This window comes from Phyllobates terribilis, unplaced genomic scaffold, assembly GCF_046119375.1.
Source record: "Phyllobates terribilis strain yellow unplaced genomic scaffold, ASM4611937v1 Scaffold_47__1_contigs__length_9908305, whole genome shotgun sequence".
In the NCBI taxonomy this organism is placed as follows: domain Eukaryota; kingdom Metazoa; phylum Chordata; class Amphibia; order Anura; family Dendrobatidae; genus Phyllobates; species Phyllobates terribilis.
In genome coordinates this window covers 395,713-423,515 of record NW_027362807.1, presented here as the reverse complement: position 1 = coordinate 423,515, position 27,803 = coordinate 395,713, and the positions used below count along the sequence as shown (strand labels likewise).

At 41.9% G+C, this 27,803-nt stretch overlaps 1 protein-coding gene across 1 annotated transcript; it reads right to left on the bottom strand.

Moving 5' to 3' along the window:
- On the bottom strand, positions 1–27,688 carry LOC141191523 (uncharacterized). The gene is made up of 9 exons (XM_073661412.1): positions 27,610–27,688; positions 19,670–19,820; positions 19,361–19,540; positions 19,155–19,278; positions 18,974–19,071; positions 18,686–18,776; positions 14,450–15,612; position 14,259; positions 1–1,217 (listed from the first exon to the last, which is right to left on the bottom strand). Exons 1-9 carry the CDS (start codon positions 27,633–27,635, stop codon positions 934–936), a joined length of 2,118 nt encoding a protein of 705 aa, XP_073517513.1. The 5' UTR covers positions 27,636–27,688; the 3' UTR covers positions 1–933.
- Positions 27,689–27,803: the final 115 nt, after the last annotated feature.

Here is a 27,803-nt window from a genome sequence, read left to right as displayed (position 1 = left end):
AATCTTTAAATGAGAAGGTGTGTCCAAACTTTTGGTCTGTACTGTACATGATGCAATTTTGTTGTTCCTTCAAGGTCAATTGACTGATTACATGATTTGAAAGGTCCTTGAGCTAGTCGGGTGGAAGGTTCTTCGGCTGCTCACGCAGGACGTGCAGCCTCTGTGCAGGTACCTTCCTCTCTTGCTCTGCACCAAGCAGTTAGATAAGTGTGGGGATGAAGGAGACAGAGCAGTTCTTTCAATGGTCAGGAAGGACGCTGTGTCATTGTTCTCCTCCGTCACAGGATTTTTTCTTGCTAAAAGTGTGTCTTATATTCCAAAAATACAGTCAGTTTTAAAGTAATATCTTTCTCATTTAATTATACAACCGTCTGTTATCTGTTTTTGTACAGTTTGTCAATAACATATATAGTTTCTCTCCCCGTCTTTGTTGTTTTTGATGGTTAACAGAATACGATTTTCCAGAAAATAATTTTTTACACTCTAAGTATGATAATAACTAGCCTCTATGTGGGATTTTTCATGTTTAACGGAGTTGTCCACTACTTTGACAACCCCTCCTCATTCCTCATGTTTGATCCTGTTAAAATGAAAAAAAATTAGACAAACTTCCCAATCCAGCGGTGTCAGCATTTATGTTCCCAAGGCTCATGTGAGGTTGTTGGGAGCCTGGCGCCCAATCAGTGCTGGCGTTAATGTTTGGTTTGTTCGAAGGTGGGGACAGTAAGAGGAAGTCGGAGAGCAGCTGCTGCCCTGGCTTCCTGTTGATGTTCAACCTCACATGAGCCGTGGAAATGCGAGTCTCAACACAAGTAGAACGGCACTGACACTGAAGGTGATTATGAGTGTTTTTATTCTAACGAGGTCAAACATGAATGACAAAGGGTTGTCCTAGTAGTTGACAACTCCTTTAAGTTTTCAGTTAAAACAATTTCAACATTCTGAACATGAAAAAGGCTTCTCCCCTGTGTGACTTCTCTGGTGTATAACAACATCTGATTTCTGGTTAAAACATTTCCCACATTCTGAACAGGAATAAGGCTTCTCCCCTGTGTGAGTTCTCTGGTGCTTAACAAAATTTGATTTCTGTGTATAACATTTCCCACATTCTGAACAGGAAAAAGGCTTCTCCCCTGTGTGAGTTCTCAGGTGCTTGACAAAATTTGATTTATCGTTAAAACACTTCCGACATTCTGAACATGAATAAGGCTTCTCTCCTGTGTGAATTATCTGGTGTATTACAAGATTATTTTTCCAGTTAAAACATTTCCCACATTCTGCACAGGAAAAAGGCTTCTCCCCTGTGTGGGTTCTCCAGTGACTATTAAGATACCCTTTCTGGTTAAAACATTTCCTACATTCTGAACAGGAAAAAGGCTTCTCCCCTGTGTGAGTTCTCTGGTGCTTAACAAAATATGATTTATCGCTAAAACATTTCCCACATTCTGAACAGGAAAAAGGCTTCTCCCCTGTGTGGGTTCTCTGGTGTATAAGAGCATCTGATTTCTGGTTAAAACATTTGCCACATTCTGAACATGAAAAAGGCTTCTCCCTTGTGTGACTTTGATTTTCCTTAGTAGTTGGTAATAAATCAGAAGACAGGACCTGTTTCAAAGGATCAGATGACAGATCTTTGTTGTGAAGGAATGATGGTATATCTGGAGTAATAGCATTCACTGCAATTGTATCCTGTGGGATCTCAAGAACATCTGATTTAAAAATTGAAGATGTCAGCTGTTCCTCTGATCTCCTGGTACAGTCATCTGCCAAGAATAAAACCAATTATTAGTTTTGAACAAAAAATATCCTTGAATTTTATATTTTTGAACATTTCACCAAAACAGTGACAGTTCATAATCTAATAAGAAACTGTGAAGACCTGGGGTCTTCCGTGGGCACAATACTACTCAGGCAACACAGGGTGAGGGTAAAACAGCGTGGCAATACTTTGTTGAACTACTAAACAAACAATAAACACATAGAACAGTCTCAGGAATACCCAAGGTAGTGCAAAATTACAGTCTCACTCTTCCGCTGGCCCGCCTCGGAGTAGAACAGCTGCGACTTTGGAACATCCAGGGCCAACTATCTCAACCAGTGGCCCTCCGCTTTAGGTGGGCCCCCACACAGAAGAGGTAGCGGCAAGCTTAGGAAGCTGACATTTCATCGAGGAATAAGGCCAGGAGACCTGAGGGTCCCACCCTGGTCTCCGAGAATTTCCATGGGGCCAGATGACTGGCGGGTCCCAATCTGGTTTCTCCGAAAGTCTCCATGGGTTCCAGGCGACCGGAGGGTCCCACCTGGCAACCCCAAACAACATATACATAGGGCCAGGTGACTTAACCTGGTCTCCTCAAATGTATCCATGGTCTCTGTGATGGTCAATGGAGCAGATTCGTATCCTTCCAGTCAGGGCAATGTACCCTTAGGCCGGAATCATGTATAATTCAAATCTGTGTCTCTCTGGATGGAGCCATGCTACCAAGCTGATGTCCTGAAGTCTCTTTGATCTATGATTCTCTCTTTCAACTCTGACTGCTACAGAGGCATACAAGTGCTTCTCACTAAACTGGAATATCAAAAAGTTAATTTATTTCAGTTCTTCAATACAAGTAAAACTCATATTATATAGAGTCATTACAAACAGAGTGATCTATTTCAAGTGTTTATTTCTGTTAATGTTGATGATTATGGCTTAAAGCCAATGAAAACACAAAAGTCATTAGTCATTATCTCAGTAAATTATAGTAATTAACAAAAAAACACCTGCAAAGGCTTCCTAAGCGTTTAAAAAGGTCCCTTAGTCTGTTTCAGTAGGCTCCACAATCATGGGGAAGACTGCTGACTTTACAGATGTCCAGAAGGCAGTCATTGCCACACTCCACAAGGAGGGTAAGCCACAAAAGGTCATTGCTAAAGAAGCTGGCTGTTCACAGAGTGGAAGGAAAAAGTGTGGTAGAAAAGGAGGACAAGCAACCAGGATAACCGCAGTCTTGAAAGGATTGTTAAGAATAAGCCATTCAAAAATTTTGGGAAGATTCACAAGGAGTGGACTGCTACTGGAGTCATTGCTACAAGAGCCACCACACACAGACATATACAGGGCATTGGCTAAAAGTGTCGCATTCCTTGTGTCAAGGCACTCATGACCAATAGACAATGTAGATTCATCCAATAAGATATCAGTATTCTAGAAAGCCAACAGCATCATCATTAGCCTTCGCTTTCTTTAAGATGCCCATCATAATTTTATTTCAAGTAATTTTCTAACTTGTCAGCACATTCTACGTATGCTGTCACTTGGCTTTGTAAATTACAGATCTGGGCAGGTAACGGTCAGCGTTTTATAATCCCAGAGCGTAGGTGGATTGTCCAGGTTTTAAGTTCTATAGAAAAGGGCTTTCAAATCCCAAAGTCATTTGAAAAGTTTTGGGTGGAGAATGTTGTGGTTTAGAGGCAAAATGGTGATCACACGATTGTGATTCAGCCGACCCTACACTAATGATAAATCAACCACAGCCGATGACTGAGAATAATCAGTGACTTCTCTGCATTTAGTGGTCAGCACTCACCTGGGTAGTCATATGTAGGAATTTCCTCTTTACACCACTCATCACCCCTCACATATGTCTCTGTAATATTAATATTGGTCAGATCTTCACCCTGAAACCAAAAAAAAAAATCTGAGAGAGAAGAAATCACATCTACGATCAGCTCTAATCCTGCCATCTCCACCTTTCTCATTACACAAGTATAAAACATATAATACTGGTGGATAAAACAAGACTGAGCACAAGACCTTCACAGCCATTTACACATCATAGGGGAGAACACATGACACCTTCTCTCCATCTACCTGATGATCCTGAGGAACATTGGGATCTTCTTGTTTACAGTCCTGTGGAAGAAGAGGATGGGGACATCTCTCTGGTGTTGTCCTCTTACTGGATAGATCTGGAGGAAACACATACAGGGACTGAATTCATTCTTTACATACAGATAATTATAGGCCGTGTGTATTTAGTCCCGTCTATTACCTGGTGATGTGAGGGGCTGAGGAACATCAAGTAGCATGATGCCCTTGTACAGATCTTTGTGTCCTTCTAAATACCCCCACTCATCCATGGAGAAATAGACAGCGACATCCTGACACCTTATAGGAACCTGACACATACAGTACAGACCAAAAGTTTGGATACACCTTCTAATTTAAAGATTTTTCTGTATTTTCATAACTATGAAAATTGTACATTCACACTGAAGGCATCAAAACTATGAATTAACACATGTGGAATTATATACTTAACAAAAAAGTGTGAAGCAACCGAAAATATGTCTTATATTCTAGGTTCTTCAAAGTAGCCACCTTTTGCTTTGATGACTGCTTTGCGCACTCTTGGCATTCTCTTGATGAGCTTCAAGAGGTAGTCATCGGAAATGGTCTTCCAACAATCTTGAAGGAGTTCCCAGAGATGCTTAGCACTTGTTGGCCCTTTTGCCTTCACTCTGCGGTCCAGCTCACCCCAAACCATCTCGATTGGGTTCAGGTCTGGTGACTGTGGAGGTCAGGTCATCTGGCGTAGCACCCCATCACTCTCCCTCTTGGTCAAATAGCCCTTACACAGCCTGGAGGTGTGTTTGGGGTCATTGTCCTGTTGAAAAATAAATGATGGTCCAACTAAACGCAAACCGGATGGAATAGCATGCGGCTACAAGATGCTGTGGTAGCCATGCTGGTTCAGTATGCCTTCAATTTTGAATAAATCCCCAACAGTGTCACCAGCAAAGCACCCCCACACCATCACACCTCCTCCTCTATGCTTCACGGTGGGAACCAGGCATGTAGAGTCCATCCGTTCACCTTTTCTGCTTCGCACAAAGACACGGTGGTTGGAACCAAAGGTCTCAAATTTGGACTCATCAGACCAAAGCACAGATTTCCACTGGTCTAATGTCCATTCCTTGTGTTCTTTAGCCCAAACATGTCTCTTCTGCTTGTTGCCTGTCCTTAGCAGTGGTTTCCTAGCAGCTATTTTACCATGAAGGCCTGCTGCACAGAGTCTCCTCTTAACAGTTGTTGTAGAGATGTGTCTGCTGCTAGAACTCTGTGTGGCATTGACTTGGTCTCTAATCTGAGCTGCTGTTAACCTGCGATTTCTGAGGCTGGTGACTCGGATAAACTTATCCTCAGAAGCAGAGGTGACTCTTGGTCTTCCTTTCCTGGGGCGGTCCTCATGTGAGCCAGTTTCTTTATAGCGCTTGATGGTTTTTGCAACTGCACTTTGGGAACACTTTCAAAGTTTTCCCAATTTTTCGCACTGACTGACCTTCATTTCTTAAAGTAATGATGGCCAGTCATTTTTCTTTACTTAGCTGCTTTTTTCTTGCAATAATACAAATTCTAACAGTCTATTCAGTAGGACTATCAGCTGTGTATCCACCAGACTTCTGCACAACACAACTGATGGTCTCAACCCCATTTATAAGGCAAGAAATCCCACTTATAAATCCTAACAGGGCACACCTGTGAAGTGAAAACCATTTCCGGTGACTACCTCTTGAAGCTCATCAAGAGAATGCCAAGAGTATGCAAAGCAGTCATCAAAGCAAAAGGTGGCTACTTTGAAGAACCTAGAATATAAGACATATTTTCAGTTGTTTCACACTTTTTTGTTAAGTATATAATTCCACATGTGTTAATTCATAGTTTTGATGCCTTCAGTGTGAATGTACAATTTTCATAGTCATGAAAATACAGAAAAATCTTTAAATGAGAAGGTGTGTCCAAACTTTTGGTCTGTACTGTACAACGATACCGTCATCCCCCAGATCCCTTCATAGCATTACTGGATAATGTCCCAACATTCCCAGCAGTATCACCTCTCCAGTCAGCAGCTCAATCACCTTGTAGGTGAGTTCTAGGATCTTCTGGTCATTGATGTCCTCATGCATCAGAGGGTGAGGTAGAGGCCCAGTGATTAGGCTCAGGAGTCTTCCCCATCCTTCAGAAACAGGGTCCTGACAGCGCTCACTAGAGGTCTTCTTCACTATTGTGTAATTCTGGTTATGGAGAGACAAAGTAATAAATCTCACTACAGACATTTCCAGAGTCCTCACCTCTCCAGTCCTGTCCATCTGTTATTCCCATAGATAAGAATGATGTAATGTGACGTTATCAGAATATCTCACCTTTCCAGTAAGCCGGAAGAGGATCTCTAGGGTGAGGTGTAATATCCTCTCAGCCATCTTGTTTCTGTCCATATCCAAATTTGATGGGTAAATCAGGAAAATTCTCTTATCTTGAAGATCTTCACTGAGAGGATCTGATATTGTAGAGATCTGAATGAGAAGATGAGCCAATGTATAAACACTAAACTATGGAGGGCACCATCCAAATCAAAAAGGGGATCAACATGCTGCACACCACATAAATACACGTGAAAAGAGGAAAAGAGGTGTGCTATGAAGCAGTGATCACCCAACAATACTTCAATAAATTATCATACGTTATAATAAGTTACAATAAATTTTATTCATTACAGATATAAATACATACAAACAATGTCAAAAAACCCAAATAGTTAAAACACAAGTAAAATCAATATAGTGGGATTACCCACTAATTTGAAGCCCACCTGCTCCAAAAAAACATCCCTAGTTACAACAGAACAAGCAGTACCATAATACAACAAGTGCCAGTATTATCCCTGGTGATCAATATCGTACACATGCATATTAGCTATGACTGCCTGACATTAGTATTCAAGGAGGTGTACTATAGTCCAAACAGATGAAGAGGGAAGTATGTACCTACTACAGCAGAGTATATATTGAAAAATACAAAAAGTCCCAAGCATAAATGAAGTCCATATAGAATATCCGAGCTGGCAAGTACTATATACTCACATACCACAAAAAATACTATTCAGGGTATAAATAAATACAAAACCCTTTCATGCTGTAAGTATCCCTCCTGCACACAACAGCGCTAAGATCAATCACCTCCCTGAGCACAGAAACCTATGCTGGGATGATGCAGGCGGGCATTCAGTGCCCAACGTGTCACCACTACACGTGGCTTCATAGACCCCTGATGAAGCCACGTGTATTGGCGACACGCGTTGGGCACTGTATGCCCGCCTGCATCATCCCAGCCTAGGATTTTGTGCTCAGGGAGGTGATTGATCTTAGCGCTATTGTGTGCAGGAGGGATACTTACAGCATGAAAGGGTTTTGTATTTATTTATACCCTGAATAGTATTTTTTGTGGTATGTGAGTATATAGTACTTGCCAGCTCGGATATTCTATATGGGCTTCATTTATGCTTGGGACTTTTTGTATTTTTCAATATATACTCTGCTGTAGTAGGTACATACTTCCCTCTTCATCTGTTTGGACTATAGTACACCTCCTTGAATACTAATGTCAGGCAGTCATAGCTAATATGCATGTGTACGATATTGATCACCAGGGATAATACTGGCACTTGTTGTATTATGGTACTGCTTGTTCTGTTGTAACTAGGGATGTTTTTTGGAGCAGGTGGGCTTCAAATTAGTGGGTAACCCCACTATATTGATTTTACTTGTGTTTTAACTATTTGGGTTTTTTGACGTTGTTTGTATGTATTTATATCTGTAATGAATAAAATTTATTGTAACTTATTATAACGTATGATAATTTATTGAAGTATTGTTGGGTGATCACTGCTTCATAGCACACCTCTTTTCCTCTTTTCACGAAGATGAGCCAATGTAACATCATAAAAATCCTGTGTAATAATACAATTACTGTAGATAATAAGGTGAAACCTGAGATTTATTATTTTACGGTATTTAGTTTTCTTCTTTACAACTACTAATAAAACCTATATATTTTAGGCCACAGATAACAAGCAGTTTCTTCCTCGGAGTCTGCAGCCGAATACGTTTCTTATAGATTCATCTTCCATAACGCTAATTCTCATCTCATTTACCAACACTGGAATCGGCATTAGCAGGAGATATTCATTACATGAGAAATTACTACTTCATGAGGAAAACAACATCTTCATTTTCTACTTTGGTTCTAGAAACATATTTGACCGAAGTCCGTCACTGACAACATCATCATCCGTCTATATGAATGTTTCCAGTCTTCCCCAGTCTGTAATCTTCTATCATGTTAGATCTCATGTCTGATTCACACACAGAAGTTTGATGCATTTATAAAAGCTTTATTGTTTGCAAAAACACCACAGACAGAAATTATTTGACACCAAGTCTCCTTGTACAGTGTATTATGTGGTTTATTTCTGGCCTTAGGCTTTCTTATATTACAAGAAAAACACCAGAAAAAAAAAACAGAAATTAAAATGTTTCAAAAGAAAATTGTCAACAAAAATTCTTGTAAAACAAAAAAAAACATGCAAAAATCATAAGACACATTGTTATTTTTTAACACGTTAAACGTTTGTTTAAAATAAAATTCTTTTGGGCTCCAGAACATAGATGTTCACCACAGGGATGGCACAGGTGCGGCTATAATAAAAACCCTGTCAGTTTAACCACTTGCTGCTGTCAAAAGCAAACATGGCATCTCAGAAGGTTTGACTTAGTTCGGCTGAATGCCCAAGTACTCCACAGTATGTGGCTGCCTAGTTACTATGATATTTAAAGCGCACCTGTCAGCAGGATTGTGCTCAGTAATCTACATACACAGTCATGTGGGCGACATTACACTGATTAATATGACACCTTTGTTAATGAAAAACCTGCCTCCTATTTTACCTAGCCCCGCACTACTAGATGCATTATGTAAACTAGGCAGGTCATTGAAGGCACAGTGAGCTGTCATAAGAGTATACAGATGAATATGTAAGCAGAGCACCAGATAGAGCACCCCCCACAGGCCGCCCTGAAGCAAATGTATATCATTATCTCCAAACTGAAAGTAAAGATAACACAGCAAGCACAGGACGGATTTCATCACCACAAGTATCATTTTAATCAGTGTAATGCCACCCACCAGACAGTGTATGTAGTTTACTGAGCAGGCCGATGAAAAATCCAACAACCTTTATTGGGACTAGGAGAATATAACACCAAACATAGCTATAGTTCCTTAGAGTCTTCAAGGTAGACACACAAAAAGGGACAAATCCGGGGCGCCACCCGGTAATCCAACGCCAAAGAAAATACAACAACAGTCTCAGACTAAGTCCTCAAATCCAGCAGAGTGGCAAGACATCACAATCCCATGTGGCAACTGATCTCCAATCGTTCATACACGGATTTCCAATAGTCCATATACGGCACCAGGATCTGGCCTCAGCAACAGATCCTTGCCCTTCGCACAGCACCAACTAACTTCAAACATGTATCTTATTGTTCTCCTTCTCTTGGGATCAGCCCCCTGGTTGGGTAGAGATACCCACACCCCACCGCCTTAAACATTTAGTCCAGGCAATTCAAAGAATGAAGAATCTTCTGCAACTCCAGTCTCCAGCAGGTCTGCAGACTTGTGTATTTAAGGGAATCCCCCAGAAGACAGGAACAAAGACACACATGCCCCCACCAGATGCAGGACAGAAAATGATGACATAGGCCTGATTACAGCATGGTCCATGAAAACAGGCTGGGGGGGACACTGTCACAGGTTCTATCTGTTTATTTCCTGTTTTGTGGTTCAATAAAATATTGCCACACTGTTTTACCCTCACCGTGTGTTGTCTGAGTGGTATTGTGCCCACAGGAGTCCCCAGGTCTTCACAAAATATACTTCTCAAAAAAATAAAGGGAACACTCAAATAACCCATCCTAGATCTGAATGAATGAAATATTCCCATTGAATACTTTGTTCTGTACAAAGTTGAATGTGCTGACAACAAAATCACACAAAAATCATCAATGGAAATCAAATTTATTAACTAATGGAGGCCTGGATTTGGAGTCACCCCAAAAATTAAAGTGGAAAAACACCCTACAGGCTGATCCAATTTTGATGTAATGTCCTTAAAACAAGTCAAAATGAGGCTCAGTATTGTGTGTGGCCTCCACGTGCCTGTATGACCTCCCTACAACGCCTGGGCATGCTCCTGATGAGTTTGCGAATGGTCTCCTGTGGGATCTCCTCCCAGACCTGGACTAATGCATCCGCCAACTCCTGGACAGTCTGTGGTGCAACGTGACGATGGCGGATGGAGCGAGACATGATGTCCCAGATGTGCTCAATCGGATCCAGGTCTGGGGAACGGGCGGGACAGTCCATAGCTTCAATGCCTTCATCTTGCAGGAACTGCTGACACACTCCAGCCACATGAGGTCTGGCATTGTCCTGCATTAGGAGGAACCCAGGGCCAACCGCACCAGCATATGGTCTCACAAAGGGTCTGAGGATCTCACCTCAGTACCTAATCGCAGTCAGGCTTCCCGTGGCGAGCACATGGAGGGCTGTGTGGCCTTCCAAAGAAATGCCACCCCGCACTATTACTGACCCAAGCCAAACCGGTCATGCTGAAGGATGTTGCAGGCAGATCACTCTCCACGGCGTCTCCAGACTCTGTCACGTCTGTCACATGTGCTCAGTGTGAACCTGCTTTCATCTGTGAAGAGCACAGGGCGCCAGTGGCGACTTTGCCAATCCTGGTGTTCTGTGGCAAATGCTAAGCGTCCTGCATGGTGTTGGGCTGTGAGCACAACCCCCATCTGTGGATGTCGGGCCCTTATACCACCCTCATGGAGTCAGTTTCTGACCGGTTGTGCAGACACATGCACATTTGTGGCCTGCTGGAGGTCATTTTGCAGGGCTCTGGCAGTGCTCCTCCTGTTCCTCCTTGCACAAAGGCGGAGGTAGCGGTCCTGCTGCTGGGTTGTTGGGGTTACAGCCCCCACCATGTATGCCTTTAAATCAGAGATATATGTCATACAAAATAGTTAATAAATAACATTTCTCACATGTCTGGTTTACATCAGCACAATTTTTGAACCAAAATTTTTTTTGGTTTGGTCAACTTTTAACCCTTATAACTTCCTGTGATTTCTCATCTTCCAACAAAATTTACAAACCCATTTTTTTAGGGACCACATCACATTTAAAGTCACTTTGAGGGGTCTATATGACAGAAAATACCCAAAAGTGACACCATTCTAAAAACTGCACCCCTCAAGGTACTCAAAACCACATTCATGAAGTTTATTAACCCTTCAGGTGCTTCACAGGAATTTTTGGAATGTGGAAGAAAATAATGAACATTTAACTTTTTTTCACAAAAAGTTTACTTTAGACCCAATTTTTTTTATTTTTGCAGGAGTAATACACAAATAGTTAAATATTTATACATACATACACACACATGTATCCTGAACCACAAAGGAGCAAGTATGTACAAGTAGAATGAGGCCAAGTGTATAAAGCAATATACCTAGTGCCTAGTGCAGCATGTCAAAGAACCTGGGGTAGCCTAAAAATAATAACATATAGGTGAGCTTTATTGTATAGCATAAGAGGATTATAGATATAAAGTGTCCCTACACAGGCGGCGAGCCAACTGATGGGACCAGGGAATGAATCCCTCTGGTAAAGATACAGAGTCAATGACTAATGAAGGAAGTGTAATGTAAGGTACGGAGTATTCCAAAGAGAGGGAAGGGGAAGGGGAAACAATGGACACAACACCAGATCAATGGCAGACAGTGTTATATATAAGAAAGGGGCTTAATGACCGGCTGTGGAGAGAAGTGCCCAGAAGATGCTGGTTAGATGTTAGAGGACGTGTTCAACATGAGGGCCAGGTCAAAACCTGTAGACAAGCAGACAAGATAGGTAATATGCCTTATACTTCTGCTCTAAGGGGTCCAGGGTACCGAGCATGGCGCCCACTCTGTACCCTGGACCACTTAGGTAATATGCCTTCTATTGATGAGCGAGTATGTTTTGTTAACCCTTTCGCCGAGTATACTTGGCCGAGGACCGAGTATTTAAAGCTTGCTCGGGCTTTAAGTTAAGTTTTCGTCGCTCCGTGAACATGATTTGCGACTGTTTGACAGATTTAATACATGTGAGGAATGCCTGTTTTTCCAGCATTCCTCATATGTATTAAATCTGTCAAACAGTCGCAAATCATGTTCACGGAGCGACGAAAACTTAAAGCCCGAGCATGCTGAAGATAATAGGTGCTCGGCCGAGTATACTCGGCGAAAGGGTTAACAAAACATACTCGCTCATCACTAATGCCTTCTATAACCTCATGTTCGGTGTTTCTACTTTGGGTTTTGGCTTGTAAAAATCAGATTTCATTTGAATAGATTCTGGGCTCCATTAGCTGAGCCCCTGAGGTGGCAGAAACACCCCCCCCCCGGTGACCCCATATTGGAAACTCCACTGCCTAAGAAATTCATCCACGGGTGTAGTGAATAATTTGAACCCATACGTGCCTTACAGAATTTTATAACATTGAGTCATGGAAATATGGCATTTTAGTGGTAAAAATGCAATTTTTGTATTTGCTACAAATTTGTCAGGTACACAAGGGTTAATAGGTGAAACTGAACCCCATAATTTATTAAATAATGTCTCCTGAAAGCGGTGATGTCCCATATGTCGTCAGAAATTAGTTAGCCCACACCTCAGGGGCCACTCATTGCCATGGTGACTCGATGTCATCATAACAACACCTGGGTGACCAGAGCTAACAAGTTATTTAGGTCATGTGCAGTGCACGATCTACCTAACTTGTGTCAGTGCAGCACTGACAGTTATAAAGCAAAGCTTATACTTACATACACACACACATATATATATATATATATATATATATATATATATATACACACAGTTGTGGTCAAAAGTTTACATACCCCAGCAGAATTTTTCATTTTTTGGCCTTGCTTCAGGGAATATGAATGATAACAAAAAAACTTTTTTTCCACTCATGGTTATTGGTTGGGTGAAGCCATTTATTGTCAAACTACTGTGTTTTCTCTTTTTAAATCTTAATGACAACCAAAAACATCCAAATGACCCTGATCAAAAGTTCACATACCGTGGTGATTTTGGCCTGATAACATGCACAGAATTTGACCCAAATGGGTTTGAATGGCTACTAAAGGTAACATCCTCACCTGTGACCTGCTTGCTTGTAATCCGTGTGTGTGCATAAAAGCTGAGTGAGTTTCTGGGATCCAGACAAACTCTTGCTTCTTTCATCCAGCCACTGACGTTTCCGGATTGTGAGTCATGGGGAAAGCAAAATAATTGTCAACTGATCTATGGGAAAAGGTAGTTGAACTGTACAACACAGGAAAGGGATACAAAAAAATATCCAAGGAATTGATAATCCAGTCAGCAGTGTTCAAACTATGATTAGCAAATGGAAAATCAGGGGCTCTGTAAAAGCCAAACCACGGTCAGGTAGACCAACAAAAATTTCGGCCATAACTGCCAGCCAGGAAAATTGTTCGGGATGCAAAGAAAAACCCACAAATAACATTAGCTGAACATCAGGACTCTCTGAAAACTAGCGATGTGGCTGTTTCAAGATGCACAATAAGGAGGCACTTGAAGAAAAATAGGCTGCATGGTCGAGTCACCAGAAGAAAGCCATTACTGCACAAATGCCACAAAGTATCTCACCTAGAATACGCCACTACTACTACTGGAGGCAAATTTACACTCATCAGCCCGGATGCTGCGCATGGGACGTACTTGGACGTTCCAACATAACAATGATCCAAAACACAAGGCCAAGTCGACATGTCATTGGCTACAGCAGAACAAAGTGAAAGTTCTGGAGTCGTCAACTCAGTCTCCTGACCTCAATATCATTGACCCACTCTGGAGAGATCTCAGGCACGCAGTTCATGCTATACAGCCTAGGAATTTACAGGAACTGGAAGCTTTTTGCCAAGAAGAATGGGCAGCTTTATCATCTGAGAGAATAAAGAACCTCATCCACAACTACCACAAAAGACTTCAAGCTGTCATTGATATTAGAGGGGGCAATACACGGTATTAAGAACTGGGGTATGTGAACTTTTTGATCAGGGTAATTTGGATGTTTTTGGATGTCATTAAGATTTAAAAAGAGAAAACACAGTAGTTTGACAATAAATGGCTTCCCCCAACCAATAATCATGAGTGGAGAAAAAGTTTTTTGTTATCATTCATATTCTCTGAAACAAGGCCAAGAAAGGAAAAATTCTGCCGGGGAATGTAAACTTTTGACCACAACTGTAAGAGATTTCAAGAATGTGGAATGTTAATTGGAAGATATAAGAACTCTAATCATCAGGCAGTAATGGGCAAGCTGAAAGGATATATAGGAGAGATGAATGTATGTGATCCCTATGGTATGTTATTTTATTATTGTATGTACTGGTTTCTTGTTTTGTCAAAAAAAACCTAAATTAAAAAAATCTCAAAAATGTATTGGATTAAAAAAGAAAAAGACTAAGAAAAAGGCTTCTCCACTGTGTGGGTTCTCTGGTGCCTAACCAAAGTTGATTTCTGGTTAAAACATTTCCCACATTTTGTACATGAAAAAGGCTTCTCCCCTGTGTGAGTTCTCTTGTGCTTAACCAAAGCTGATTTCTGGTTAAAACATTTCCTACATTCTGAACATGAAAAAGGCTTCTCCCCTGTGTGGGTTCTCTGGTGCTTAATCAAATCTGATTTCTGGTTAAAACATTTCCCACATTCTGAACATGAAAAAGGCTTCTCCCCTGTGTGAGTTCTCTGGTGCTTAACCAAAGATGATTTATCGTTAAAACATTTCCCACATTCTGAACATGAAAAAGGCTTCTCCCCTGTGTGAGTTCTTTGGTGCTTGACAAAATCTGATTTATAGTTAAAACATTTCCCACATTCTGAACATGAAAAAGGCGTCTCCCCTGTGTGAATTCTCTGGTGCTTAACCAAAGCGGATTTATAGTTAAAACATTTCCCACATTCTGAACATGAAAAAGGCTTCTCCCCTGTGTGAATTCTCTGGTGCTTAATCAAAGCAGATTTATCGATAAAACATTTCCCACATTCTGAACATGAAAAAGGCTTCTCCCCTGTGTGAGTTCTCTGGTGGATATTAAGATGTGCTTTCTGGTTGAAACATTTCCCACATTCTGAACATGAAAAAGGCTTCTCCCCTGTGTGAATTCTCTGGTGCTTAACCAAAGCTGAATTATGGTTAAAACATTTCCCACATTCTGAACAGGTAAAAGGCTTCTCCCCTGTATGAATTCTCTGGTGCTTGACAAAATCTGATTTCTGGTTAAAACATTTCCCATATTTGGAACAAAAAAATCTATTCTCTGCTGTGTGTATTTTTTGATGTTTAAGAAAATACTTTTCAAGAGTAAAACTATTTCCATTTTCTGAACATGAAAATGGCTTCTTTCCTTTATGAGCAGTTTGTTTTTTAATGCTTATTTTTTTATTTTGATTTTCCTTAGTAGTCGGTAATGAATCAGAAGACAGGACCTGTTTCATAGGACTAGATGACAGATCTTTGCAGTGAAGGGATGATGATATATCTGTAGTAATGGCATTCACTTCAATTGTATCCTGTGGGATCTCAAGATCATGTGATTTAAAAACAGAAGATGTCAGCTGTCCCTCTGATCTCCTGGTACAGTTATCTGCCAAGAAAAAAACAATTATTAATTTTGAATAAAATATCCCTGAAATTTATATTTTTGAACATTTCTACTTAAAATGTCTGTAGAAATGACAAGTTATTGACAGAATGACAGTGAAACGCGAAAACCTCATAGGATGAACCAGTAGAGCGTGGTGTTCAACTGCTTGTTCATTCTGTCTCCAAAATATGGAATAAGAAGCCATCAAACAATGTTATGTAGGCAAAAATGATACCAAATAAAAACTTCTTCTTATCCATAAATCAACCCAGCAAAGTCCGCTCTCCCAAAGTCAAATCTCCCCCTCACTTCTGAGCCTTGCAGTGCGCCCAAACCACATTCAGCATCCATGTATTTGACATTACTATAGTGAGAAGAACCCACTTAATTTACGGTGTGTGTCTCCTGGAGCACAATCTGGACACTATGTGTTGGGCAATAAAATGGCCAATGTGCAATTTTCACTCTCCAACATCCACTGCGTGCTAATTTCTGGAAAGAGCCTGTGGAATCAAAATAATCGCTACGTCTATAGAATAATTCACTGCGGGTTATAATTTTCAAAATGGAGTCACTTTGTTATATTAAAGAAGTTCTCCAGTACTTTTTACAATTGCCCCAATGTCCCCCAATGTATTTATCATGTGACCATAAGTCTTTTTGTAATTACCTTCTGCAGTCCTTCTTGCCTGTGCGCAGTGCTATCGCTGGCCGTTCTCAGGCATCACGTGACCCCCGATAGCGTCACTCACAAGCAAGAAAGACAGCAGAAGGTAATTACAAAGATTCTTATGGGCACAGGGTAAATACATTGGGGGACCTTGGGCAACTGTAAAAAGTACTGGACAACTTCTTTAAGGCTTCTGTAAATAGTTTCTTCCATCTCCTCTGGGATCTGCTCCCCTAATGTCTGCTTCTGTCACCAGGAGCCGCCTTAATCATTCTGCAGGTAGCACTGGTGATGGAGGAGACGTTGGAACCAGAAGCTCTGGGCAGCACAGGCTCTGTCCAAACACTAAGATTAGGGTTGCTGGGACCAGTAGTACCATCCAGTCTGGCAGTATGGGTGTGTGTGCTGTCCAGCTGGAGTAATCTGCTCCCTGCTTCAGCCATTTGGAGAGCACCACACCCTACTAAAGCTGGAAGCATATTGCTGGAAGCTGCCAGATACAGCCTTGTTCTCCTCTGGTTCAGTCCTCTGTGCTCAGCTCCCGGCTTGTGTATTTGTTTACTGACTACTCTTGTGTCTTCTGATTTTGTACTTTCTCTGTCCTCCTGGTTATGACCCGGCTACCTGACTATTCTTTTTGGGGTTAAAGGGTGATGAGCAAAGCAATCCATGGGATCAAGAAAATGGCATATATAGCACCAAGCCTGTTTGTGGTAGCCATCTTTTGAGCTGCCAGGTGACCATGAACAGTGTCCCCAATACATTGGGTCTGAAATATATTCCAGCAAGATCTGCATTCAAATAGTTAAATGGCGCTCCTTCCCTCCTTATTCCTTCCCTTGTGCCCAGACAATAGTGTACAACCTTATATAGGGGATTGTTGGATTCAAGAGAAGTTGGAAAATAATTTGTAAGGTCCATTTGTTTCCTATTATCCTTTGTGAAGAATTCCAAAATTATCACCAGATAAAGTGACACACGTCAGATTTGAAAAATGGGCCCTGATTAGGAACATAATACTGGCTGCAGGAAGGGGTTAAATCAGAGGATTTTGGGAACTAACTGCTGTAGTCAAAAACTGTGAGTATAGACAATAACATCTACTGAAATGATCAAACTCGACAGTCTCCATCAGTAAGTAGTGAGTAACTAGTGGTGAAACCTCTCTGGGGTAATTGGAGTATGGGACTCGATGGCTCCTGACAATCTAAACTATCGTAAGGGACAATATTTTCTATCAGATGAGTTTCAAGAAGAAATATTAGACGTTCAAAGAGAACTTTTTATAATACTGCAGAGCTGAGGGGTCTTAAATTTAGACCTCGGGCATTGGGAAGAGACAATGGAGATCTTTCTTAAAGACTACCAGGGAGTTACAGACTCACATAAGTGAGGAAGGCCGATCCCACCACAATCAAACTATTACATAGAATGAACTTGTAAAAAAAGAAAGAATATAAAAACATGTAACATCCCCAACAACAACGTATGTATGAGGGGAGAAATCCAACACTAAACTGGAGTCACACTCATTTATGGTGGACCATTGGAGCTACTATGAATCCTGACCAGGAGAGTAGAGAAAGTATTAGCACCCCCATTTCAGGAGAGATTGTGCAGTAATCTGAATTTCTTAGGATCGAAAACATAATGGAATTTATGACGTGGAGTGAATCCATGAAACCAGGGCTGGAGCCAACACATCTCCTGCAGGCGTGAATAAATGTATATTACAGCCATCAGCCACGCACAGCTTAGAGATATATCATGGCACAGGTGTAATGCTTTTTATGTAGTTTAGCACAATCCTGTTTGAATTTAGTTGGTTTAAAAAGAAATTGAAAAGTCAGGATAAAGGGAAACTCTGTTGTTATTGTACAGAAATTCACACTTGGCCTCACTGCACATTTAATGTTGTTGATAATAAAAGCGAAGTTTGGCCAGAAAGACTGGACCTGGTCTTGTAGGGACTATATGAGGACATTCAGCAGCACAGAAGGTAGATTCATCCAATAAGATATCAGGGATCTAGGAAGCCAACAGCATCATTACCCTCCGCTTTCTCTTACAGGTCCATCATAATTTTGATTTTCTCACTTGTCAGCACATTCTACGTACGCTGTCATTTGGCTTTATAGTTTACAGATCTGGGCAGGTAACGGTCAGCGTCTACTAATCCCAGGGGGTAGGTGGATCCTCCAGGTTGTAAGTTCTACAGAAAAGGTCTTTTACAATTACACAAAGTAATGTGAACATTTTCGGATGGAGGAAAATGTTGTGGCCTAGCGGTAAAATGGTGATCACACGATTGCGATACGGCCGGACTACACCACCGATAAAGCAGCCACAGCCGGTGACTGAGAAGAATCTGTGACTTCTCTGCATTTAGTGGTTACTACTCACCTGGGTAGTCATATGTAGGAATTTCCTCTTTACACCGCTCATCGCCCCTCACATATGTCTCTGTAGTATTAATATGGGTCAGATCTTCACCCTGAAACAAATATTATAAAAGTCACAGACAGATGAGAAGTCACATCTATGATCAGCTCTAATCCTGCCATCTCCACCGTTCTCATTACACAAGTATAAAACATATAATACTGGAGGATAAAACAAGACTGAACACAAGACCTTCACAGCCGTCTACACATCACAGGGGAGAACACATGACACCTTCTCTCCATCTACCTGATGATCCTGAGGAACATTGGGATCTTCTTGTTTACAGTCCTGTGGAAGAAGAGGACGGGGATATCTCTCTGGTGTTGTCCTCTTACTGGATAGATCTGGAGGAAACACATACAGGGACTGAATACATTCTTTACATACAGATAATTATAGGCCGTGTGGTTTTAGCCCTGTCTATTACCTGGTGATGTGAGGGGCTGTGGAACCTCCATCATGATGTCCTTGTACAGATCTTTGTGTCCTTCCAAATACTCCCACTCCTCCATGGAGAAATAGACGGCGACATCCTGACACCTTATAGGAACCTGACACATACAATGATACCGTCATCCCCCGATCCCTTCATAGCTTTACTGTATAATGTCCCAGCATTCCCAGCAGTGTCACCTCTCCAGTCAGCAGCTCAATCATCTTGTAGGCGAGTTCTAGGATCTTCTGGTCATTGATGTCCTCATGTATCAGGGGGTGAGGTGGAGGCCCTGTGATTGGGCTCAGATGTCTTCCCCATCCCTCAGACACAGGGGCCTGACAGCTCTCACTAGAGGTCTTCTTCACTACTGTGTAATCCTGGTTATGGATAGACACATTAATACATCTCACTCCAGACATTTCCAGAGTCCTCACCTCTCCAGTTCTGTCCATCTGTTATTCCCATATATAAGAATGATGTAATGTGACGTTATCAGAATCTCTCACCTTTCCAGTAAGCCGGAAGAGGATCTCTAGGGTGAGGTGTAATATCCTCTCCACCATCTTGTCTCTATCCATATCCATCCTTGATAGGTGATTTAAAAAAATTCTCTTAATATAGAAGCTCTTCACTGAGGGGATCTGATATTGTAGAGACCTGAATGAGAAGAAGAGCCGATGTGACATCCTAAAGAATTCTGTGTATTAATACAATTACTGGAGACAATAAGGGAAATATATCAGTAGATGTGTAGATGTTGTATTCTCTAGTCTTTTATGGACTGGAACATAAGTTGAATTGCTGACTTAGACATCTCCTCCATACTTCCAATCACTGACTAAGTTGGCCACTGCTTCAGTAAGAATCACCCAGAAACCCAAGCAGCAATGGTATTTTTATTATTTTTACAACATTCTGCTTTTGTCCCTGACGTACTAATAAAACCTATATATTTTAGGCCACAGACAACAAGCAGTTTCTTCCTTGGAGTCTGCAGCTGAATACGTTTCTTATAGACTCATCTTCCATAACGTTAATTCTCGTCATATACATTACACGTGACATGAGAAATAACAACTTCAAGATGAGGACGACATCTTCATCTTCTAATACGGCTCTAGAAACAAATTTGGCCAGAGTCCGTCACTGACTACATCATCACCAGCCGTCTACATGAATGTTTCCCGTCTTTCCCAGGTTGTAATCTTTTATCACATTAGATCTCATTTATAAGAGCTGGTTTGTACGAACACCAAGACAGGAGTTATTTGATGCTAATGTCTCCTTGTACAGTGTTTTTTTTCCTGGATATCATGTTTCTAAAAGCATTTTCCTGTAGGTTTCCATATATTACATGAAAAACACCAAAAAAAGAAAACCAAGTGGTTAATACATAAAATAAAATTGGGGTTGGCGGGACTGTGACAACATTATACAGTATGTGGGTAGATGGCGGTACTGTGGGAACATTATAGTGTATGTGGGGGGATGGCGGTACTATGGGAACATTATACTGTATGTGAGGGGGATGGTGGTACTTTGGGAACATTATACTGTATGTGGGTAGATGGCGGTACTATGGGAACATTATACTGTATGTGGGAAGATGGCGGTACTGTGGGAACATTATACTGTATGTGGGTAGATGGCGGTACTGTGGGAACATTATACTGTATGTGGGAAGATGGCGGTACTATGGGAACATTATACTGTATGTGGGAAGATGGCGGTACTGTGAGAACACTATACTGTATGTGGGAAGATTGCGGTACTGTGAGAACATTATACGGTGTGGGGAAATAGAGGTACTATGAGAGCATTATATTGAGAGGCTTAATGACCGCAGTCGCTCCTGTGACCGGGCCCAGCCAACATCAACCGCTGCTGCAGCTGGATGTGTGTTCTCGGACTGACATTCAGCTTAGTGCCACAATACACGCTGCTGACCAATCAGAGGCCAGCAGCTGACATCGGCATGTACGTCATTAGAGGCGCGTGGAAGTAACATCGTGCTCTCCTGTCGCTTCCAGCTGAAGTCAGCGGCAGCTCCAGAAAAGAGACACCACGCGGCGAGGGAGCGGAGAGAAGGTGAGTATAATGTTTTTTGTTTTTTTTTTAAAATCAGCGAGTACACGGTGCCCTGGGCCATACTACTAGATGTAAGAGTATGAGCTGTGCATTATACTACATGGATGACTATGGGCTGTGCATTATACTACTACATGTAAGACTAAGGGCTGTGCATTATACTACATGGATGACTATGGGCTGTGCATTATACTACATGGATGACTGTGGGCTGTGCATTATACTACTACATGTAAGAGTATGGGCTGTACATTATACTACATGGATGACTGTGGGCTGTGCATTATACTACTATGTATGACTATGGACTGTGCGTTATACTACATGTATGACTATGGGCTGTGCATTATACTACATGTACGGACTATGGGCTGTGCATTATACTACATGTGTGGACTATGGGCTGTGCATTATACTACATGTACGGACTATGGGCTGTGCATTATACTACATGTGTGGACTATGGGCTGTGCATTATACTACATGTGTGGACTATGGGCTGTGCATTATACTACATGTATGGGCTGTGCATTATACCACATGTATGGACTATGGGCTGTGCATTATACTACATGTGTGGACTATGGGCTGTGCATTATACTACATGTGTGGACTATGGGCTGTGCATTATACTACATGTATGGGCTGTGCATTATACCACATGTATGGACTATGGGCTGTGCATTATACTACATGTATGGACTATGGGCTGTGCATTACACTACATGTACGGACCATGGACTGTGCATTATACTACATGTACGGACTATAGGCTGTGCATTATACCACATGTATGGACTATGGGCTGTGCATTACACTACATGTACGGACCATGGGCTGTGCATTACACTACATGTACGGACCATGGGCTGTGCATTACACTATATGTGCAGACCATGGGCTGTGCATTACACTATATGTACGGACCATGGGCTGTGCATTACACTACATGTATGGACTATGGGCTGTGCATTATACTATATGTATGGACTATGGGCTGTTCATTATACTACATGTACGGACTATGGGCTGTGCATTATACTACATGGATGACTATAGGCTGTGCATTATACTGTATGGAGGATTATGGGGAGTGCATTACACTTCTGTTATGGGGCCTCATCACTTCTATGTTCGCCCCTGGTGAGTGTAATAGTTTATGTTTTTCTATACACTAAAGAACAGAGGCAGAACAGGGGACATATACCAGGTTGGTGTCAAGGAAAAGGGACATACATATACAGTGGGTACGGAAAGTTTTCAGACCCCTTTAAATTTTTCACTCTTTGTTTCATTGCAGCCGTTTGGTAAATTCTAAAAAGTTCATTTTTTTTCTCATTAACCCCTTTACAACCCAAAGTGGTTTGCACGTTAATGACCAGGCCAATTTTTACAATTCTGACCACTGTCAATTTATGATGTAATAACTCTGGAACGCTTCAACAGATCCCCCTGATTCTGAGAATGTTTTTTCGTGACATATTGTAATTCATGATTGTGGTAACATTTCTTCGATATCACTTGCATTTATTTGTGAAAAAAAACTGAAATTTGGCGAAAATTTTTCAATTTTCAAAATTTGAATTTTTATGCCCTTAAATCAGAGAGATACAGTACAGGCCAAAAGTTTGGACACACCTTCTCATTTAAAGATTTTTCTGTATTTTCATGACTATGAAAACTGTACATTCACACTGAAGGCATCAAAACTAGGAATTAACACATGTGGAATTATATACTGAAAAAAAAGTGTGAAACAACTGAGAATATGTCTTATATTCTAGGTTCTTCAAAGTAGCCACCTTTTGCTTTGATGACTGCTTTGCACACTCTTGGCATTCTCTTGATGAGCTTCAAGAGGTAGTCACCAGAAATGGTCTTCCAATAATCTTGAAGGAGTTCCCAGAGATGCTTAGCACTTGTTGGCCCTTTTGCCTTCACTCTGTGGTCCAGCTCACCTCAAACCATCTCGATTGGGTTCAGGTCTGGTGACTGTGGAGGCCAGGTCATCTGGCGTAGCACCCCATCACTCTCCTTCTTGGTCAAATAGCCCTTACACAGCCTGGAGGTGTGTTTTGGGTCATTGTCCTGTTGAAAAATAAATGATGGTCCAACTAAACGCAAATCGGATGGAATAGCATGCCGCTGCAAGATGCTGTGGTAGCCATGCTGGTTCAGTATGCCTTCAATATTGAATAAATCCCCAACAGTGTCAGCAGCAAAGCACCCCCACACCATCACACCTCCTCCTCCATGCTTCACAGTGGGAACCAGGCATGTAGAGTCCATCTGTTCACCTTTTCTGCGTCGCACAAAGACACGGTGGTTGGAACCAAAGATCTCAAATTTGGACTCATCAGACCAAAGCATAGATTTCCACTGGTCTAATGTCCATTCCTTGTGTTCTTTAGCCCAAGCAAGTCTCTTCTGCTTGTTGCCTGTTCTTAGCAGTAGTTTCCTAGCAGCTATTTTACCTTGAAGGCCTGCTGCACAAAGTCTCCTCTTAACAGTTGTTGTAGAGATGTGTCTGCTGCTAGAACTCTGTGTGGCATTGACCTGGTCTCTAATCTGAGCTGCTGTTAACCTGCGATTTCTGAGGCTGGTGACTCGGATAAACTTATCCTTAGAAGCAGAGGTGACTCTTAGTCTTCCTTTCCTGGGGTGGTCCTCATGTGAGCCAGTTTCTTTGTAGTGCTTGATGGTTTTTGCAACTGCACATGGGGACACTTTCAAAGTTTGCCCAATTTTTCGGACTGACTGACCTTCACTTCTTAAAGTAATGATGGCCACTCCTTTTTCTTTACTTAGCTGCTTTTTTTTTGCCATAATACAAATTCTAACAATTCTATTCAGTAGGACTATCAGCTGTGTATCCACCAGACTTCTGCACAACTGATGGTCCCAACCCCATTTATAAGGCAAGAAATCTCACTTATTAAACCTGACAGGGCACACCTAAGAAGCGAAAACCATTTCTGGTGACTACCTCTTGAAGCTCATCAAGAGAATGCCAAGAGTGTGCAAAGCAGTCATCAAAGCAAAAGGTGGCTACTTTGAAGAACCTAGAATATAAGACATATTTTCAGTTGTTTCACACTTTTTTGTTAAGTATATAATTCCACATGTGCTTTAAGTGTGAATGTACAATTTTCATAGTCATGAAAATACTGAAAAATCTTCAAATGAGAACGTGTGTTCAAACTTTTGGTCTGTACTGTATGTCACACAAAATAGTTAATAAATAACATTTCCCACATGTCTACTTTACATCAGCACAATTTTGGAACCAACATTTTTTTTTAATTAGGGAGCTATAGGGGTTAAAAGTTGACCAGCGATTTCTCATTTTTCCAACAAAATTTACAAAACCATTTTTTTAGGGACATCACATTTGAAGTCACTTTGAGAGGTCTTTATGACAAAAAATACCCAAAAGTGACACCATTCTAAAAACTGCACCCCTCAAGGTGCTCAAAACCACATTCAAGAAGTTTATTAACTCTTCACGTGCTTCACAGGAATTTTTGGAATGTGGAAAAAAAAGAAATTAACATTTAACTTTTTTCACAAAAATGTTACTTTAGACCCAATTTTTTTTTATTTTTGCAGGGATAACAGGAAAAAATGGGCCCCAAAATTTGTTGTGCAATTTCTCCTGAGCATCGGGTTGTCATAGCAACATCCTGAAAGCCGCGGCAGACAACGTTGGACGCCGGCAGGAGAGGTGAGTATCGGCGATCACCTCCTCTTGCCCCCACAATGCTGCGATCGACTTTGATCGTAGCATTGCGGGGTTTAATGTGGCGGGGGCTCCCAGCACATAGCATTGGGTGTCAGCTGTGACAATCAGCTGACACCCGGCGGCGATCACGCCTGCACAGCCTGTGTGCGGGCGAAATCCACAGGACGTACTAATACATACTTGGCTCTTAAAGCCCAGGGTGCGGGTACGTATTAGTACGCCCTGGGCTTTTAAAGGGTTAAAGTACACTCTGCACCCCATCTTGACTGAAAAAAAAAAATGTAGAAATTTTTGCTAATTTATTAAAAAAGAAAAACTGAAATATCACATGGTCATAAGTATTCAGACCCTTTGCTCAGTATTGAGTAAAAGCACCCTTTTGAGCTAGTACAGCCATGAGTCTTCTTGGGAATGATGCAACAAGTTTTTCACACCTGGACTTGGGGATCCTCTGCCGTTCTTCCTTGCAGAACCTCTCCAGGTTGGATGGTGAACGTTGGTGGACAGCCATTTTCAGGTCTCTCCAGAGATGCTCAATTGGGTTTAGGTCAGGGCTCTGGCTGGGCCAGTCAAGAATGGTCATAGAGTTGTTCTGAAGCCACTCCTTTGTTATTTTAGCTGTGTGCTTAGGGTCATTGTCTTGTTGGAAGGTGAACCTTTGGCCAAGTCTGAGGTCCAGAGCACTCTAGAAGAGGTTTTCATCCAGGATATCTCTGTACTTGGCCGCATTCATGTTTCTTTCAATTGCAACCAGTCGTCCTGTCCCTGCAGGACGTCCTGTCCCACCACCATGTTTCACTGTTGGGATTGTATTGGGCAGGTGATGAGCAGTGCCTGGTTTTCTCCACACATACCGCATAGAATTATCACCAAAAAGTTCTATCTTTGTCTCATCAGACCAGAGTATCTTATTTCTCATAGTCTGGGAGAACTTCATGTGTTTTGAGCAAACTCTATGTGGGCTTTCATATGTCTTGCACTGAGGAGAGGCTTCCGTTGGGCCACTCTGCCATAAAGGCCCGACTGGTGGAGGGTTGCAGTAATAGTTGACTTTGTGGAATCTTCTCCCATCTCCCTACTGCATCTCTTGAGCTCAGCCACGGTGATTTGGGAGTTCTTCTTTATCTCTCTCACCAAGGCTCTTCTCCCACGATTGCTCAGTTTGGCTGGATGGCCAGGTCTAGGAAGACTTCTGGTGGTCCCAAACGTCTTCAATTTAAGGATTATAAGGCCACTGTGCTCTTAGGAACCTTGAGTAATGCAGAAATTCTTTTGTAACCTTAGCCAGATCTATGCCTTGCCACAATTCTGTCTCTGAGCTCCTTGGGCAGTTCCTTTGAGCTCATGATTCTCATTTGGTCTGACATGCACTGTGAGCTGCGAGGTCTTATATAGATATGTGTGTGCCTTTCCTAATGAAGTCCTATCAGTTTAATTAAACACAGCTGGACCCAATGAAGGAGTAGAACCATCTCAAGGAGGATCACAAGAAAATGGACAGCATGTGACTCTGAGCAAAGGGTCTGAATACTTATGACCATGTGATATTTCAGGTTTTATTTTTTAATAAATTTGCAAAAATTTCTACATTTCAGTTTTTTTCCAGTCAAGATGGGGTGCAGAGTGCACTTTAATGAAAAAAAAAAAATGAACTTTTTAGAATTTACAAGATGGCTGCAATGAAACAAAGAGTGAAAATTTTAAAGGGGTCTGAATACTTTCCGTACCCACTGTATATATCAGGATGGGGGGTGGTCGAAATCTCGTAACGGCACACTAGTTATGCCTCTGCTTATACTGTGTGGGGGGATGGCGGTACTATGGGGGCATTACACTGTGTGGGGCATCATACATACTGCATAAGGGGCATAATGGGGGCATTACACTGTGTGGGGCATCATACATACTGCATAAGGGGCATAATGGGGGCATTACACTGTGTGGGGCATCATACATCCTGCATAAGGGGCATAATGGGGGCATTACACTGTGTGGGGGGCATCATACATCCTGCATAAGGGGCATAATGGGGGCATTACACTGTGTGAGGGCATCATATATATTGCATAAGGGGCATAATGGGGGCATTACACTGTGTGGGGCATCATACATCCTGCATAAGGGGCATAATGGGGGATTACACTGTGTGGGGGCATCATACATCCTGCATAAGGGGCATAATGGGGGATTACACTGTGTGGGGGCATCATACATCCTGCATAAGGGGCATAATGGGGGCATTACACTGTGTGGGGGCATCATACATACTGTATAAGGGGCATAATAGGGGCATTACACTGTGTGGGGGGCATCATACATACTGCATAAGGGGCATAATGGGGGCATTACACTGTGTGGGTGCATCATACATCCTGCATAAGGGGCATAAGGGGCATAATGGGGGCATTACACTGTGGGGCCAGTAAAGGGGTCCTGTACTATGAGAACAATACGTTTCCTCCCTTCCTGTCTCCATAGTTGGGTCGTATGTATCTATTACAGGAAACAGAACAAAAACCTTATGATTCTTATAAAGGGGCAACACAAGACCCCAAAAGAGTCTCGGTGCTGAAGGGGTTAATGCCCCCTGCGCCCAGTAATGGGGTCTCCACATACCTCCACCTGCAGAGCCGCCACCACATATATCGCTGCTCTGTGCGTACAGGACCTGTGATGAGGTCACAGGAGGGGAGGAGTCAGGGGTCACATGATCAGGGGCCTCAGTGGATGCAGGACTCTGCTGTGCTGGTTGTCATGGTGCTGGATGAGCTGAAGTTTATGTGTGGGGTCAGGAGGGGTTTACAGTGTGG